Source organism: Rhinolophus sinicus, linkage group LG03 (genome assembly GCF_036562045.2).
Source record: "Rhinolophus sinicus isolate RSC01 linkage group LG03, ASM3656204v1, whole genome shotgun sequence".
NCBI lineage: Eukaryota > Metazoa > Chordata > Mammalia > Chiroptera > Rhinolophidae > Rhinolophus > Rhinolophus sinicus.
In genome coordinates, this window is record NC_133753.1 from 85,236,988 (window position 1) to 85,254,413 (window position 17,426).

General features: G+C 35.8%; 1 protein-coding gene across 3 annotated transcripts in view; it reads left to right on the forward strand.

Annotated features, from left to right (window-relative positions):
- The first annotated feature begins 5,424 nt into the window (after positions 1–5,424).
- MIA2 (MIA SH3 domain ER export factor 2) overlaps positions 5,425–17,426 on the forward strand; it is an 84,304-nt gene continuing 72,302 nt past the window's right edge. For all 3 annotated transcript variants that reach the window (XM_019713645.2, XM_074328174.1, XM_074328173.1), the window contains exons 1-4: positions 5,425–5,736; positions 7,780–7,913; positions 10,646–10,732; positions 13,869–15,084. In XM_019713645.2, coding sequence (XP_019569204.2) covers positions 5,622–5,736; positions 7,780–7,913; positions 10,646–10,732; positions 13,869–15,084 — 1,552 coding nt within the window. In that variant the 5' untranslated portion in view covers positions 5,425–5,621. The remainder of the gene's footprint in view (positions 5,737–7,779; positions 7,914–10,645; positions 10,733–13,868; positions 15,085–17,426) is intronic.

Genomic DNA, 17,426 nt, shown 5'->3' on the forward strand with positions numbered 1-17,426 from the left:
CCCCGTGGATTATAATCTCCATGGGAGCAAGGGTACTGTCTGCTCTTTTCTCCATGTGTCCCATGTGCCTAGCACAGTGCCTGGGGCATAGCAGGCCCTCAAAAGCTATTTGTTAAATAAGAGATTGTAAGCATCTTTTATTGTATCTTACTATTTAATGGCATTTTCACATCCCAATCCCTTGGTATCTAACAGTGGGATGCATCCATAACATCGTGTGTTAATTGATTTTTAATCTGTGGTAAAATCAAGTTTTGGAAATCAAGTGTGACCTTCTCATGAACAGAAGTTTCACCAAGTCCAACTTGATCTTCTGATTGTAGAAGTCAGTAAAATTTCAGAGAATTACAGCATATATGAGCTGGAGGGACTTGTGGAGGTCATTTCATGTAAGTCTCTCACTAGTAGGAACAAGGACTTTGAGGGTCCAAAAGGCTTAATAATTTGCTAAGTCCTAGCATGAGTACATTGACCAAAGGGGCATTTATTTCTTTGTCCTAGAGAATCTGGAAGAAGGAAGAGAGAAAAAAAAGGAAAATTATCGTAGCAGATCCTTTATACATCTTTGACAGAAATGGATCAAATAAATAATCATAAGGAATTTATTCATTTCCATGCCGAAATTGTAGTCTATAAACTTAAATTTTTAATTATTTGGGGGAGGCATATACATTGCTGATATTTTTGTGACTTAGTTAATTTTTTTTCTTAAAAAAGCTTGGGAGTTTTTTTAAAAAGCTTATGAGGTACTTAGGGACATGGACACCAAAAAATGCAAGAAGATACATAAATAAGAGGGTAGCAGTAGGGAGTGAAGGAGGAAGATTCTGGAGGGGAGGGTTTAAGAGTATATAAGATTGACCCATGTGGGTTCTTAAAAGACATTCAGGGGCGTCTGCAGTGCTCATAACACCAAGGTCGCTGGTTTGATTCCCACAAGGGCCAGTGAGCTGCACCTTCCACAACTAGATTGAAAACAACGACTTGACATGGAACTGATGGGTCCTGGAAAAACACATTGTTCCCCAATATTCCCCAATAAAAATTTTAAAAAAAGACATTCAGGTTATTGGTAATGGAAAATTAGTAGGAATATTAAATATTTCTGTACTGTTGCTCATTAACTTACTCATATGTAGCAACTTGTCAAGCATCCCTTATGGTATTTGGGAATCCAACAGGTTTTTATAGCTTAGCTTGCTGCATATTTAGAGTTCTACTGCTACTACTGATGCCAAGCCAATAATAAAGATAAATATGGGATCCAATTCTTTTTGTCAGAACTTTTTTTACAGAAGAGAAAATTTAATCAAAAGGTTACTTGACTTTCTTTTTGAAATGAGAGAGCAGTTGAGCTACACAGCTGATGATAGAATTTCATTTAGTCATGAGGCATGAAGAGTCTTGCTCTTGAAAAGAAATCAATTCATTTATTCACTCATGCATGCATTCTTTCATTCATTCAATAAAAAGTTATTGAGTGATGTATTTATTGATCTAACCTAAGAGACTTGAAGAATAAGTAGGCGTTAGCAAAGCAAGAAAGTGAAGTTATATGATAAAAACACAAATAACGCCATTCCCTTCCTTAAAACTTTCTATGGCTTCCCATTGCACCTAGATTAAAACTCCCATTTTATTTCCACAGCCAAAAGTCCCTGTATGATTGGACCTCTGTCTTCATTTCCTAGTTTATCTCCTACCACTCTCCACCTGCCTTTATGTTTCTTGATTCTCTATGCCAAGTTAATTTACACCTTACAGCCTTGTTTCTGACGTCCTGAAATGTATCCAAGATGCCTCTGTTTTTTTCTTTAAATCTTTCTAAATCAAACTTCAGACAATGAAGTATGACCTCTTCATTAATTCTTCCCTCTGCACAGAATGTTCTGCCTTTGTATTCCCCCACCGTAAGTCTATTGTCACTGTCCCGAGATGCCTTCCCTGAAAAGTTTGTCTAAGTAGACACTTTTCTCCATAATAACTTATCACTACCTGCAATTATTGTGTTTACTTATTTGTGTGCTGGTTCTTATCTGTCTCCCTTCCTTAGCATGCAAGGTCCATGAGAGCGAGGACTTTGTCCTGTTCGCTCCTGTATCTCCAGTCCCTAGATTGGTGTCTGACACATCATGGGCCGTCCATAAATAATACCCATCCTGGAAGATGAGATTTGTATGGTACAAAGTTGGTGCTCAACAAACATTAAATCTCTTTCCTACTCCCTGATAAGGCTAATCAACTCGGTCCCTTGCTCAGCAAATATCACACATGTATCATCTTGGCTGGATAGGATGTTCCATACTACTTTTCAAAAACACATAGTAAAGGATAAGGACAGTGTATGGGGTTTTCTCTTTTTGTTCCTCCCAATCCATTCTCCACTCTTTGCCATGTCCTGCCATCTCCTTTTTTTTGCATCTATGGGTCACTAGCTTCTGAGGTTGGGTCCTCTAGAAACAGACACTGAAACGGAGTTTTAGTTTTACGGAATCAACACCTATGAAAGGAAGGCGGAGAGACCCGGACTGGGCAGAGGGGAAGTTGAACTGCAATGTAGGCTCTACAAAGCTTTCATCAACCCAACAGGGAGGGCACTCTGGAGTGAGGCATGCCTATCAGAGTGTCTCACATGAAGCTGAAATGACCCTGTCTTTGTACTTCCTTGTCATTTACTCACTAGGTTTACTAGATCACCCAGGAAGGGGTAAGGTGGCTCTCTGCAACTGATGTAGACCTTGGAGTGGCTGCCAGGCAGAGGCTGTCTGCTAACTGCATTTCCCGCAGCTGAGCAGAAAGTCTTAACTTGAAGAGGGGGTGTTGAGGGCCATCTCCATGTCTTCCACACCAGTTTGAATCTCAGTGTCTCCTGGGCCTTATCTCTCTGTGCATGTATCTACCATGGGAACTGTTTCCAAGGGCTCTGTTCTAGTGCCTCTTCACTAGTAAACAACAACACAACAAATCCAGCTTCATCAGTTCAAGAAGTTCTCCCAAGTAACTTCTAATCAAATTTCTCTTTCTTATAAATTACCAGAGTAACAGGCAATTCATTGAAGGAAATATGCTCCCACTTTAGGAAATGTGAGATATTACGAGAGAAGATAGTACTATACAGTATCAGAAACAACATCACCAAGAAGTACAAGAGCAGCGTTCATGATTATGTCTTTATAGTCTCATGAAAAGGGATGCTCTGTGATATCATCTCTCAGACACTGAACATGTGGGTGGCTTTCATGATTTCTTCTTTAGCTTGATGCAGTAAGTCCTCTTACCTCCTGTATGGTTTCTGAAGGATGCTGTAAGCCTTCCAAACCAGTATTCCTGAGTGAGTGTTACCATGAAACCTTCTTTAGCAGCAGTACTATATTTTAATATTGATACACACTTGATTTGCAAAATGCATCAGCTGGATAATATCTGGCTAAGTTAATGTGACTGTTTTTACAGTGAAAACTGATACTTTATTTAAACTAAATACTCTTATCCCTTGCACGTACTACCTCTTCATTTGGGTTTATTAGATAAGTTAACATTGTGCTACTGTATTTTCATATATAATTTCTTGTTAAATTATATTTAAGTAATGAGTTGAATATAAAATGAGATCACCTGAGTGCATTAAGTAACAAGAAAGTGGGAGTATTTCTAATATGTACCTTAGGAGCAAATCTCTCCAGGATGGTATCTTAGGCAAGGATTTTCTTCTCGTTTTTCTTGAATCAAATCTCATTTAGACCGATCAATAGACAAACTTAAATTTATCTGGGTTCTTTTCTCTCTTAGAACAGAATTAAGTCAGTTAGTTCAAAATTTAGCTGTAGTATCTTTAATATTGAATACAAAAAAGGATAAAGTACATTAATTATTGAATATTCTCAATTTGATATTATAAATTATGCAAATTAGCTGAAGAGCTAATCCTGTTTTAAATGTCTTTGACAACTTATATATTTATAGATTTTCAAAAGCATTCAAGAAACCAACCTACACCTTTTTGAGTGTGCGTGTGTACAGCTATGCAGTACTCTGATTACAAGCCAAATGATCTGCAAATTCATGCCATATTAGATTCTTCCTAAGGACACAAAAATCTTTGATTTGAGAAAGCAGGCTTCCTACTAATTGTTGGTTTCGGAAAACAAACAAAAAAGCAGAAGACATACTTCCTTTTTTTAGAACTTTGAAAGCAAAAGTCCTTCACTTTAGTTTGCTCAGGTGCTGGGTATTTGTCTCTCTTATGTCAGGCACTAGAGGGGAGTGTGGTGTCATACATACAAGTGCTACATTCTGCAAACCACACACACGCTGGCAAGCCCAAATACAGGGGAAAGCTACAGCAAAGACGGGCTTAGAAAACTATTTTCTCAAGATTGAAAAGGACAACTGCGATTTTCGAAAATCTACTGAGATCTAGTGTTATACAAAAAATTCCCAATATAGGGCTTTGATCCCTTTTAAGTGACAATAGCATTCAAATAACTTGTTTGCCTAACTTTATTGGTATTTTTGAAAGGATATATGCTCGCTGATTTTTAAAAGAAAGTCAAAAACTATAGAACAGTACAAAGAAGAAAGTGCTTACAAGTTGAAATCACATCATATAGTTCCATTGTATGGGGGAGGATTCTTTCAGACATCTCTAACTCTCTCTCTATTTATAGAAATATGCATAAAATTTTACATACATGGAATAATACTGTACCTGCCTTTTCTGGAATAGTACTGTTGCGGACAAAGTAGATATCTTTCTGTGGCAGATGACTGGATTCTTGGTAGGAAGGCATGGTGGTTGTAAGTAGGGGGAAACAGGGCATAGGTTTAAATTTCTTCTCTACTATGTGATGTTGAAGTGATTTAGCCCTTCCCTATGTACCTCAGTTTCCTCAAATACAAAAATGGGGATGATAATATTACTTACCTTAGAGAGTTGGGGTCAGGGTTAAATCAGATCACATATTTAAGTGTTTAGGACAGGACCTGGCACATAAGTACTTACTACATTTTAACTAGTATTCTTACCTAAATACAAGATTCGACTTCATAGTAACACTAAAATTTTTTAAAATATGAAAGTGGGATAGATTTTCCAAAATAACTTTCATCATGATATTTCAAAACCTTTTTGTAACATAAATTGTTACTGCTTCTACATGTAATAATATGTACTTTCTCCATTGATGCTGATATTTGCATGTAGCAAATACTCAGTTTGTACTTATTGACTGATTTACCTGAAGTTTTTAACAGAAAGAGATGATCTATCTTTTTGTAGAGGCTTGTTTAAGAAATGTTGAATGCAAGGTGCCTTTAAGAGAGACAGTTTCACATAGGCCACCTTTATAAGACATGAGTCCAACTAAAAATTCCTGTTAATTATTAAACCCCAATGTATTATCTGGATACCTGACACTGCAGATTGAGAACAGACAGTGTTTGTCTCGAAAGTTAAGCCTAAATACCAATAGAAAAATGTAGTTTTTAAGGGATTTTTAAAAAAAAACTATACCTTTTTCTCTGGTATTTAGAAAAGAGAGTTGGGGTATCTCCTGTTTTGGGAGGCCCTATCTACAATCTAAATGGTTTAAACCTCATTTGGGATTCTTGCTTGTTTTAGCATGGCGGAGCTTGGAGTTCACAGAATCCTTCTTTTGGTTATTTCTCTGACAAAGTGTCTGGAAGGCACAAAACTGCTGGCAGCCTTTAAAAAATGTGGTGACTTGGAATGTGAAAGTAAGTTTGCTTTTCTTATTTTCCTTTTCCTCTTAAATTGAGGCTCTGAAATGAAATAAAATGTTATTGTGGACATGCATGGTAAAAATGAGCATTGATATCATTGAGAAATATTTGTAGTTATAAAGTATAGTTCAGTAAAAAAAGAAAATGTTGAAGACATTTTGTGATTTTTTTAATGTAAATATACAAAAAGGCAAAGATCAGCCTGATGTATAATTATGTCAGAAATTATCAATATATTAATCCAGACCTCAAACTTTTACTATTTTTTAAGCTAAATATAATTGATTTATATTAGAAAAGATATCAAGCCATTTGATATTTCTTGATTTATGAAGCCCCGATATTTTTCAGTTTCTATTTCACAATCAGAACTTTCTGATTCTCATGAGTTCTCTAAAAATGAATTTATTTCAAACCATCAGGATATACTGTCTAAACTTTATCAAATATTAATAATTTCTAAGTTCATTAGTTATATAAACATATTGAAATCAGTGTTGGCAATATATAATTTTATTTATATCCTTGAATATTCAACTTTATCTTCTATAAAGGTATATTAATGTTATTTTATTTATTTATTTTCATATATATTTTTATTTTATTACAAGATATTTTAAATTTTTGACAGATACAATTGTGACAGAAAACCAGCTTCACACAGAAAATTAATTTTATTTTCTTGCTTAAGAACTTAATTTATTTTCTGTTATTAGCACTCTGGTGTAAAATGAATTACATCCTAATATATTATAATTGCTTTAAATACGTTTTATCTCTCCAGTATGTGAGAATTATTTCTGATTTGCAATATGTAAATTAAAAATGGAAAATATTATTAGTGTAAACAAATAATTTACAAGCAAATGTTTTATGAGTAAATATTTTCTTTAACCATTTGGATATGTAATTTAATATGTAGAGGTTTACTAGATAATGTTTTATAATAATAATAGTCTTTCTTTCCCTCTTTACAACCTCATTTTAGTTATCTTAGGGCCAGACACAGAACATGGAATGAGAATATTCAAATTTATAGTAATTTATAATGTTATTTTAACTTTGATTGCATAACTTAATTAAAATGTTTTACATATATTAGTATAATTATAATAGTTAATTTGGTGTGTATATTACTGTATGTATTAAATCTAGCATATGGGTTATGATCATTTGTAGTTATTGAGGGCCTGTTATGTGCTGAGTCTAGATGGGGGGAATGAATCTAAGAGAATAAAATGAAATGTTAAGATAAGTTTCTTGACCTCCAGGAATTTTCATTCTACTGAATAAGTGAGACAAGATATTGATTAATTAGTAAACACTGATACAACCTAAGGATAACAGGTAATATTGAAGTTCAGAGAAGGGGCAGAGTGAGTTAAATGGATTAGGGATGTCTCCCAGAGGCAGTAGTTATGAGTTCACCATGAAGAGAAACCACAGGGTTTCTAGGTTCAGGAAAGAGCAGAAAGAAAAGCTGGGAATACAGAAGATAGATGATACAGTGAAAAGAACCTCAGTGCAAATCTTGGCTCCACCATTTGTCAGGTGAGTTTCAATTCTCTGAAACTTAAAGTCTCATTTGTTAGACTGAGATGAGATTATTTATCTCATAGGTCTGTTTTGAGGATTTAATAAAATAAAGATATAAAAGAGCTTAGTATAATGGCTGGAATACATAAGTACCAGGAAAAACACTAATTATCTTTTCTTTCCCTTCCCTATTCACTGGAAAATGATAATGACACATTCTAGGGATAATGGATAGAGGAAATTGACTGTAAAGGAATCAGAGTATGTCATTTTAAATAGGGTAGGAAGACCAGGTAATGGACAGCTTTGGATACCAAGCTAAAGTGTTTTGAATTGATTCTGTGTGCAGTGAAAAGTCTACGTAGGTTTTTGATACCATAAATTATATAAAGAAAATTAGCATTTGCAAATACATAGGATGGATTGGAAGACAGCAAGATGGGAGGGGGAGAAATAGCATTTTAATTTAAATTGTGTGTTTTTCTTTACATGTTTACATAGCATTAATAAGCAGAGTCTTAGCCGTGAGAGATTACAGAGGACCTGACTGCCGATACCTGAACTTCACTAAGGGAGAAGAGATATCTGTTTATGTTAAACTTGCAGGAGAAAAGGAAGATTTGTGGGCAGGAAGTGTAAGTATCTGGTCTTAAAATCTGAATGCAGAATAAATGGCTAGCTTGTACAAGGATGCCTGCTTTTCATCTCTAAAGGAACTTTAAGAATTCCAAAGCACTTTTTATACATTTTAAAAACCCTTACCATATTTAAACAAACAAAAATGGTCTTGTTTCAGTGTTGGTTCCAGAATATCTATAAAATAGCTTTTGGGAAGGCAGTCTGGTTGGCAGGGAGAACTAAGAGTGCTTTGAGATTATTTTTACATAGCATTTGTAGTTTTGAACGTAAATTTTTATATTTACTTGGAGAGACTTTAGAGGTGCCCATAGAAATTATGGGATGACCCCAGCCTTCCCTTGCATCCTATGGTGCTGCCAATGGCCAAGTTTAAGAGAGACTGGGACCTTTTAGCTAATCATATTAAAAAGGCACATCTTGGGGTGACCTGTTGGCTTAGTTGGTTAGAGCATGGTGCTAATAACACCAAGGTTGCCTGTTCGATCCCCGCTATGGGCCACTGTGACCTGTGCCTTCCTTAAAAAAAAAGAAAGAAAGAAAAAGAAAGGCACATCTTTCTGAGCAAATAAAGGACTGAATTGTTAACTGAAGAGGTCCTCAGAAAGATTAGTAGCCCAGGGAAGCAAAGTATATGAACTTTTCATGGAAAACAAGAACTGGCCCAAAAATGACTTTGACCCAAAGTCCTATTACACTGAAATTCATTGAAGCCAGAATCATCTCTCTAATATATAACACAGGAAAATTAATGATTAATGTTTTCAGTTGAAAATAGGTTTGTATGGGGCAGTTGGTTAGCTCAGTTGGTTAGAGTGTGGTGCTCTTAACAAGATTGCTGGTTCGATCACCGCATGGGCCAGTGTGAGCTGCGCCCTCCACAACTAGATTGAAACAACTACTTGACTTGGAGCTGATGAGTCCTGGAAAAACACACTTAAAATAAATAAAAGTTAAAAAAAAATAGGTTTGTATGTTTGATTATATCATTATGCTTTATAATGAAAAAATGCTACTATAAGCAATTTTTCTCCCAAGCTGAATAAGCATGACCAACCTGATACATAGCATTATTTCCATATTGCATATGCATCAGATCTCTCTCTCTCTCTCTCTCTCTCTCTCTCTCTCTCTCTCTCTCTCTCTCTCATAGCCTCTGTGATCACCATTTGAAAGAACAGATTCTATCTGGATCCATCCTGCTTTTTAGCATCAGGGGCTGTATGACTGAAACTCTGACTGTCACTGGCCAGAATTGTTTGTCTGGCCTCTGCAGCTCCCAAGATTCCTTACTGCTCATGGTCCCTTAAATATGCCAATCTATGTCTTGAACGCATTAGAAACACCCCATGCAGCTATAAGAAAAATGACACAGTAGGTATAAGAGGAAAAGAAAGCATTTTTTCTTGTTTCCTATGCGTGAAAACTATAGTTCCACACAAAAGCAGCGTGTAATGTGTGGAGCCAGGGTGAAGTTTCAAGCACATTTAATTTTATGCATTAGATGTTTAGTCCAGGCAGATGACTGTTTAAGGAACCACACTGTCAGTTCTCCCACAGGTTGTCAATTTCCAAATAGTTGCAGCCACTGCAGAGCTGGAAGAATTACAATGAAAGTGTAATGCTGCTGGATTGAGGGACCAAAAGAAACATGTTATTTAAAGCTCGATAGGGATAGGAAATGGGCTGAGAATGGTTGTGTGAAGCCTTCACTCTCAGGGGACATGTACATGTACTTAAACCGGATTAAGAGGATCTCTGTTACCAAGGTAGCCTCAGAAAAGTTGAATGGAACCACATCCTCCCTGGAGGACTCACAGATCTTTACTATCTTGATGAATCTATCTCGGCCCTTCAGAGTTTAAACCTTTCACCTAATTTTGACATCCTGAAAATGCTGAATACGTCACAGCTTTATCTAGCTTGGCTACTCCCACCTTTTGATATCCCAGGTTTACTAGTGTAAATCTGTGGTCCACCTGGGCAGGGAAAGTCATTAAGGAACACAAAAAGGAAGAAAACGAGTGTGTGGGATGGTTCCCCTCTGAAGTTTGAAAAAGTGGCATTTGACAACTTTGCCTCTTTGTTTCCTCAAACTAATGCTGTTCTTTTGACAAAAGGAATGTGATATCACTCACTTTCTCTTTGATGGCATATTAAAGCCAATTAATATTTGTGATTTAAAATAGATGAAAGCCAAGGACATGGGGCAAAATTACTTACTTTTTTTTTTTAAGATTTTTTATTGGGGAAGGGGAACAGGACTTTATTGGAGGACAGTGTGTACTTCCAGGATTTTTTCCAAGTCAAGTTGTTGTCCTTTCAGTCTTAGCTGTGGAGGGGGCAGCTCAGCTCCAGGTCCAGTTGCCATTGCTAGTGGCAGGGGGCACAGCCCACCATCCCTTGCGGGAGTTGTACCAGCAACCTTGTGGTTGAGAGGTCTCACTCCAACCAACTGAGCCATCCGGGAGCTCAGCGGCAGCTCAGCTCAAGGCTCTGTGTTCAATCTTAGTTGCAGTGGGTGGAGCCCACCATCCCTTGCGGGAGTTGAGAAATCCAACCAGCAACCTGTGGTTGAGAGCCCAGTGGCCCATGTGGGAATCAAACCGGCAGCCTTTGGTGTTAGGAGCCCAAACCACCTGAGCCACCGGGCCGGCCCCCAAAATTACTTTCAATAGTTTATTGCTTTGATTACTCTTCCTTGATGATCTTTTGTTTTTCATTTTGATAGAAAGGAAAGGACTTTGGATATTTTCCCAGAGATGCAGTCCAGACTGAAGAGGTGTTTATATCTGAGGAAATTCAAATACCAACTAAAGTAAGTAAACTCATTTTGGTTATTAATTGAATTTAAAATTTCTTGACTAAAAGAGTTTTCTGATGTATAACTGCGCACTGGTTATGTGTCTTGTATAGCGAATACATAAAATCGTTGGTCTGAGAACTCACATTAGGAATAGTTGGAGTATGTGAATAAAATTAGGTAAGACAAAGTTGATGACAAAGATTTTGCTTCCTGAAAAATGAACAGACAGGCTGTGGAATGTAGTGGTTAAGAGCATGGATTCTGGAGGTGGACTCAGTTCAAAGCCTGACTCAGTTAGTCACTTAGTATCTAGCTATGTGGTCTTCATTTTCTCATGTGTAGAATGAGGATGATGATTATAATATGGTGCTACCTCATAAACTTATTGAAGAAAATATAAGCATATGTAACGTACATAGAAAAGTAAGTGCTACGTAAGTGTTAGATATTATTATTAATGTTATTGTGCTACTGGGACAAAGTTTATTTCCCCTCACATTCTTGTTAAGAAACATAATATAAATGGAGCCACTTTAAAACGGAACTGTAGCTGCTATCCCAGAGGAACTGCCTTGCATGTGTTATGCTTCAAACTGTTGGACTGTTCAAGCAGGGCTAAATAACCTTTGGACTGGGCCTAAAGCAACCCTGTGTCCCAAAGAACTGTTGGCAATGATAATAAGAAAGCAGATATTCTGACTATATGACTAAAAACTAAAAACATTGTTTAGAATTAGCATCACTATGTTAGCTTATCTGCACCAATAGAAATGCCTTTCTTCTATTGATGTAATTGTTCCCCATCCCTTCCTCATAAATACCCCCGCCTTTGTCTCCTAATTGGAACACTACCAGTATTTGGGTTTCTGCCGGAATCAGTGATTCTTGAATAGCTATATATATATTTTTTAAAATATCTCAAACAAATTCTTCTTGTCTCTCACTTTGAAAGGCCTTTTATTTTTTGGTTAACACTCTCTAGATCTCATATCTGTACAACCTCTTTTGCTGTTGGAGTTTTAAATAAACTTGATAATATTGGGCTTGATAATGAGAAAGGGAATCAGAAGGTGACTTTTTAATATATGAATTTGATTAGGCCATTTAATTCAGATTCCAGAATAAGCCAATTTACCTTAAGTGAGACCAGTTTCAAGTGAGGCTGTCTAGTTAGGCAATTATCTGGCTCTTTCCCAGCACTAATTCTGGGATTAACTGTCCATTTACTGTATAATCACTGGTCCTGTTAGTTCTAGCTCCAAAATACATCTGACTTTATTGTATTCTCATCATTTTCACTCTCCCGCAGAGCCCTAATTCATTATCATTATCTCTTAATTAGAATACTGCAATAGCCTTCTAACTGATCTCTTTCCCTCTCCTTTTGCCCTTTCCCAATTCATTTTTCGAACAGCAATGCATCTTATAAAAACAAACAAATGAGGTCATGTCATTCCTTTGGTTTAGAGACCTTTGATGGCTTTTCATTGAAGTTGGAATCAAGCCTTGTCTTCCTTACCCTGGTTCCACTTGATCTCCTGCCCGCCTTTGCTGACCCTGTCTTATGCCATTCTCCTTTCACTCGCCATCTCCTGGCCACCCTGGCCTGTTGACTGTTCTTAGAACAGGCCAAGCTCTTTCCCAGCCCAGAGTCCCAAATAGGCGATTTTCTCTGGTTGTAATGCTTTCCCCAAGTTCTTCACTTTGCTAGTTCTCTCTTATCCCTTAGGTCACAGCTTAAACATCAGTGCCTCAGAGAGGCCTTCCGTGGTGATTCTTATGGAATCACTGCTTCTTAGTCACAGCTTCCCGTTTATTTCTTCCATAGCACTTACAATTTACAATTACTTTTTTTTATTGTTTACTATAGAATTTCAGCACCTAGCACAGAGCAAAGCACATTGTAAACATACAGAAGCCCCAAATTCTTAGGTCAAGTTCCTTGGGAAATAAGATTCTGAGGTGGACCTTTGCATCCAAGAAGTTTACTGGGGAGTCCTCTTGGGAATAATAGCAGCTGCGAGGGAACAAAAGAAAAGTCAGGACTGGCCAGACAGAGAAGTTGAACTGTGAGGCAGTTGCAACAAAGGTCTCAGTTGATTCGATAAGAAATTCTGAATCTGGGATGTCCTTTGAGAGTTGTCCTGAAAGAGACAAAGGGGTGGACCTTTTCACCCTTGCATTACTGGCTCATCTGGGGTAGTGTAACCTTAGGCTAGGTTAGGCTAGTGTTTACTAGAGACAGTTATTATTCTAAGCACTTGATTCATTTAATTCTTGAAACATCCCTATTGGGTCGGTGCTGTCATTATTCTCATTTTACAGATGACAAGACTGAGGCATAAAAAGGTCATATGATTTATTCAAGGTCACAGAGATAGTAAATGGCAGAATCAGGATTTGATCCCAGAGGGTTTGCCTCCAGAGTCTGTTCTTAATCACTATATTGCAGTGCCAAAAACATATTGTAAAGTTGCCAATTCTTATTTTCAAAAATTCTAAACATTATTTTCATTTCATAATGGTGATATCCAAAGAGCAGTGCATTTCAAACAATGACATGATTTTAAGAAAATAGCTTTTGCATTTTCTTCTTGATGATTTGGTTGTTCTGTGAGATAGGCAAGGATATCCCCACCTCCATTGAATACAGGCAATATCTCAGTAAAAGAAATCTAAATATCTTAGTGCAACTTTTAACCAGGCTTTCATGCTTTAGTCTCTGGTCTGTCTGAGCTGTGACCATGTGCTGTGAAATTCCCTTCCCTCAAATCACCACACAGCTGCACGTGTCCGTTCAGTTCACTCTTAGGAGGAGCAAGATTTTATGGATATGTATGCCTTTTCATCAGAGTTTATTTGCATAATATACTCAAAGACTTGATTGTCTCTGCTTCTCAAATTCTTCAACTATTTGATAACAAGTAAATCCTAATGTAAAAGGATTTTCATTTAAGTTTAATCATTAACCTGAGAAGTCTGTTGTGATACAAGTATCTGAGATTAGGAGATCTGATGTTAGTTTTTGCTCTGCTGTTGAGTTAGTTATGTGGTCTTGGGAAAATCATAGTCATTCATTTAAAATGATTGAGAGAAACAAGGAGTTTTAGTATAGTTATGTCAATCATAATTTTTTTTTTCTTTTTAGGAATCTGATTTTCTTTGTCTTCTTGGAGTAAGCTACACATTTGAAAATGAAGATAGTGAGTTAAACAGTGACAATGATGGTGAAAATATATATCCATATGAAGAAGATAAAGACCAAATATATGAAAGTGATTTTCTGAGAGAACATGGATTTTATTCAATGTCTGAAAGTACTTGGTTTGAAGATCAATTTCCAGCATCAGAGGCCCCTGAAGATATTAGAAGAACTAGTGAATCAAAAAACTGGGAAGGAGTAGAAGCTGGAAGTGTGAAACAGGATCCTATTCCAGAAATGGATTATGTCCCACCATCCTCACCTGTGCCTGAAGTGACAGGATGGTTTGGATTCGGAAGGGAACAAGCTGAAGGGAAGACTTTTGAATCAGTTATTGAACCTCTGCAAGAAGGCTCATTTCCAAGTAGAAAAATAGCAATAGAAGATGAGAAAGACCTAGAGGAATTAAGTAATAGTGAGCCCCAAACAGAACATAAGCAAGAATCTGAATCAGAATTCAATTCAGTGCCAAAGAAACAGTCTGAAGCATCTGAGTCAGAGCACATTCTCAATCCTCAAGCCACTGGTTGGTTTGGCAGTGGATTTAGAAGTTATTTAGGTTTTGGAGGTGAAGATGCAGGGCTTGAATTATTGCCCAAAGAAAGTGATCCACCACTACAAGATGTTCCTAATTCCGTATCATCTGAGGAAGAACCCACAGTTCCATGTACAGAAATATTAACAGAAAAAGGAGACACAATCAATAACGGTAGCACAAGTCTCAAACCAAGTTGGTTTGATTTTGGTTTTAATATGCTAGGCTTTGCATATGCCAATGAAGATAAAATTATAACAGGTGATGGAAAAAATGAAGAAGGAGGTGAAGGAGATAAACATGAACATCCTCCAATAAGTGAATTTGACCCTGATAAAGAACAAGAAATAAAAACAATACAAATTATGGAAACTGAAGATCAATTAGGCAAAGAGAGAGTCTTGGAGAAAACAGATGATTCTGATACCGTACCATATTTTAAACATTTCTTGTATAATTTTGACAACCCTTGGAACTTTCAGAAGGAAACAGAATTGTCATTTCCCAAAGATATACTGGATGAAAATAATGTAGTGGAAAATGATGAAACAGAAGAATTTTCAGCTGAAAATGATCCCACAGCTAATATGAAAGTTATGATGTTGAAAAGCAGATACAGTCAGTCAGGTTTGTATAAAAATATCTATAATATAATTTATTTTTTAAACATAATTTGTAAGTACAAATAAGATAAGTACTTTTATAAGTACAAAAAGTCCAGGAATCCATGTTCTTAAAATAACAATCAACAACTTTATTAATCACCCTTTTTATCAGTTTCTGGTTTACTCTGGGACTTAGATTTTAATGTTATAAAATAAAATACTAAGGAAAAAAAATGATTTGACATATATGGATGTTCTAGTAAGATATTAGGTATTTTACAATAATTAAAAAATTTTTTGCGGGGGTGGGGGGTGCGGCTGGTTAGCTCAGTTGGTTAGAGCACGATGCTCATAACACCAGGGTTGCCGGTTCGATCCCCGCATAGGCTAGTGTAAATGAGCTTTGCCTCCACAATTAAATTGAAACAACTACTTGACTTGGAGCTTCTGGGTCCTGGAAAAACACAGTTAAAATAAATTAAAAAAATTTTTTTATTAAAGTAGTAGATGTAAACAGGTTTAAAAATATAGTGCTAAGGCTTTTTTTTTTTTTTTTTTTTTTAAACCAATGGAAATTTTGTTCCCTCTGTCCATCTTTACTCCCACCTCTGTCCCAGGGACAATAATTTTGTTTCATGTTTTTAAGCAAATTTCTTTTACTATTTGTCTCTATTTTCAAAATAAAACCTATATCATTCAACTTTGATTAATCTATTTTAGATGATATCCATCGACTTCCTATTCTGGTAATTGGGATTTTAGCTCATTGACACTCACTTTTTAGGTCATTTACACCTTCCCAATATAACTATAGTTTTTTTTTTTTGTTTGTTTGTTTGTTTTTTTAAGAAACTTAAGCTAAGGGAAATTTCAGTAATTCATAATAGTCTTGATTCCTAAATTTTATTCTAGGTCTGTACCCCACCCCCATCCTACCCCAACAAGAACAACTATGTTAACAAGGGTTGTTTTTTTTTTTTTTTTAAGTATACAAGATAATAAGGAAACCCAAGTTTTCAACCTTCTCAAGTCTTTCAATTCTGGCAGCTCAACAGAGGGCAAAAAAAGAGAGAAGAGAGTATCAGAGGATACTTCTAGATCTAGATGTCCAGTACCTAGCAACTCCTATGATTAACAATATGTGGATTGTATTTTTAAGTAAAGAATTATATAACATGACTTTCCCACATCTCCATTATGATGTCTCTACGATGGACAGATTAGAAACTCAGCAAATATTTGCCAGTAATACAGAAACCAATGAACCCTAAGATGACAGAAATCTTTCATAAGCAGAGGTCAACAACATTGTAAACTCAGAAAGAAACACATTAGAACGAGCTGATTTTCTTGAATTTCCAGAAGAGCTACTTGTTGTTTCTTAATATTCTCCAAAATGTACTTTTCCCCCTCAGATTTTAACCCTCTCTAAATGAGAAATATGTGGGTGTGATGTGTTTCATGACTAAAAACATTAGAAAACTAAATTGTCAAAGGCTGAAGAGGAAATTATTTTGTTCTAAACTTGTTAGCTCCTAAAGGAACACTGTGAAAAAGTAGATAAGAGTAATTGGAAAGGAGAAGAACTAAAACAAAGCAAGACAATATCAGGTCCAGAAATGCAGGAGATTTAAAATAAAATGCAGAGGATTATAAATATATAAAAATGTTTTAGAGCATATTTATAGACACTCCAGGCCACCTGAATAGTATTTTAGTAGAATTTATTTATCATTTCATATAGTGATGCTGGGAAAATTTCTAAATACGAAAAACTTGATGAATAGTCAAATGAAAATAGGGCATTTATGCAATTATAACTAGTTTTGGGGGACTTTTACCATTATAATATTCAAAAATTCCTTTAAGTTTTCAGAAAAAAGATATGTTATACTATATAAACAAAACTGATTATTTCAAAACATTACAATACTAATTAAACAAAAAACAACCTGGGGGTCACACAAAATTGGTTTAAAAAAATACCCCAAAAAGGATTCAGATAAAGGCACAGGCCCTATTTTCTGGATATTGGAGAAATAGCTAACACAGCCAGTATTTTCAGATAATTTCTACAAATCCAAGGTAATAACAAATGAAAACTTGCCTTAATTAGAAAGAGTGCATAAGAAAAATGTATCACTGATGTTTAGTTAATATTTGTGAAAGGCTGAGACTTGGAATAACTACATTTACAGAAAAACTGATATGCTAACATAAAAATTTACAAAACAAGTAAATTAGGGAACAATTATTTATATTATAATATTAATAACTATTTTACAAAAGGATTCCAATTGAGTATATTTAAATAAGTTTCCCAAGTACAGTTAAATATGAAAAATTATTCATTATTTTATTTGA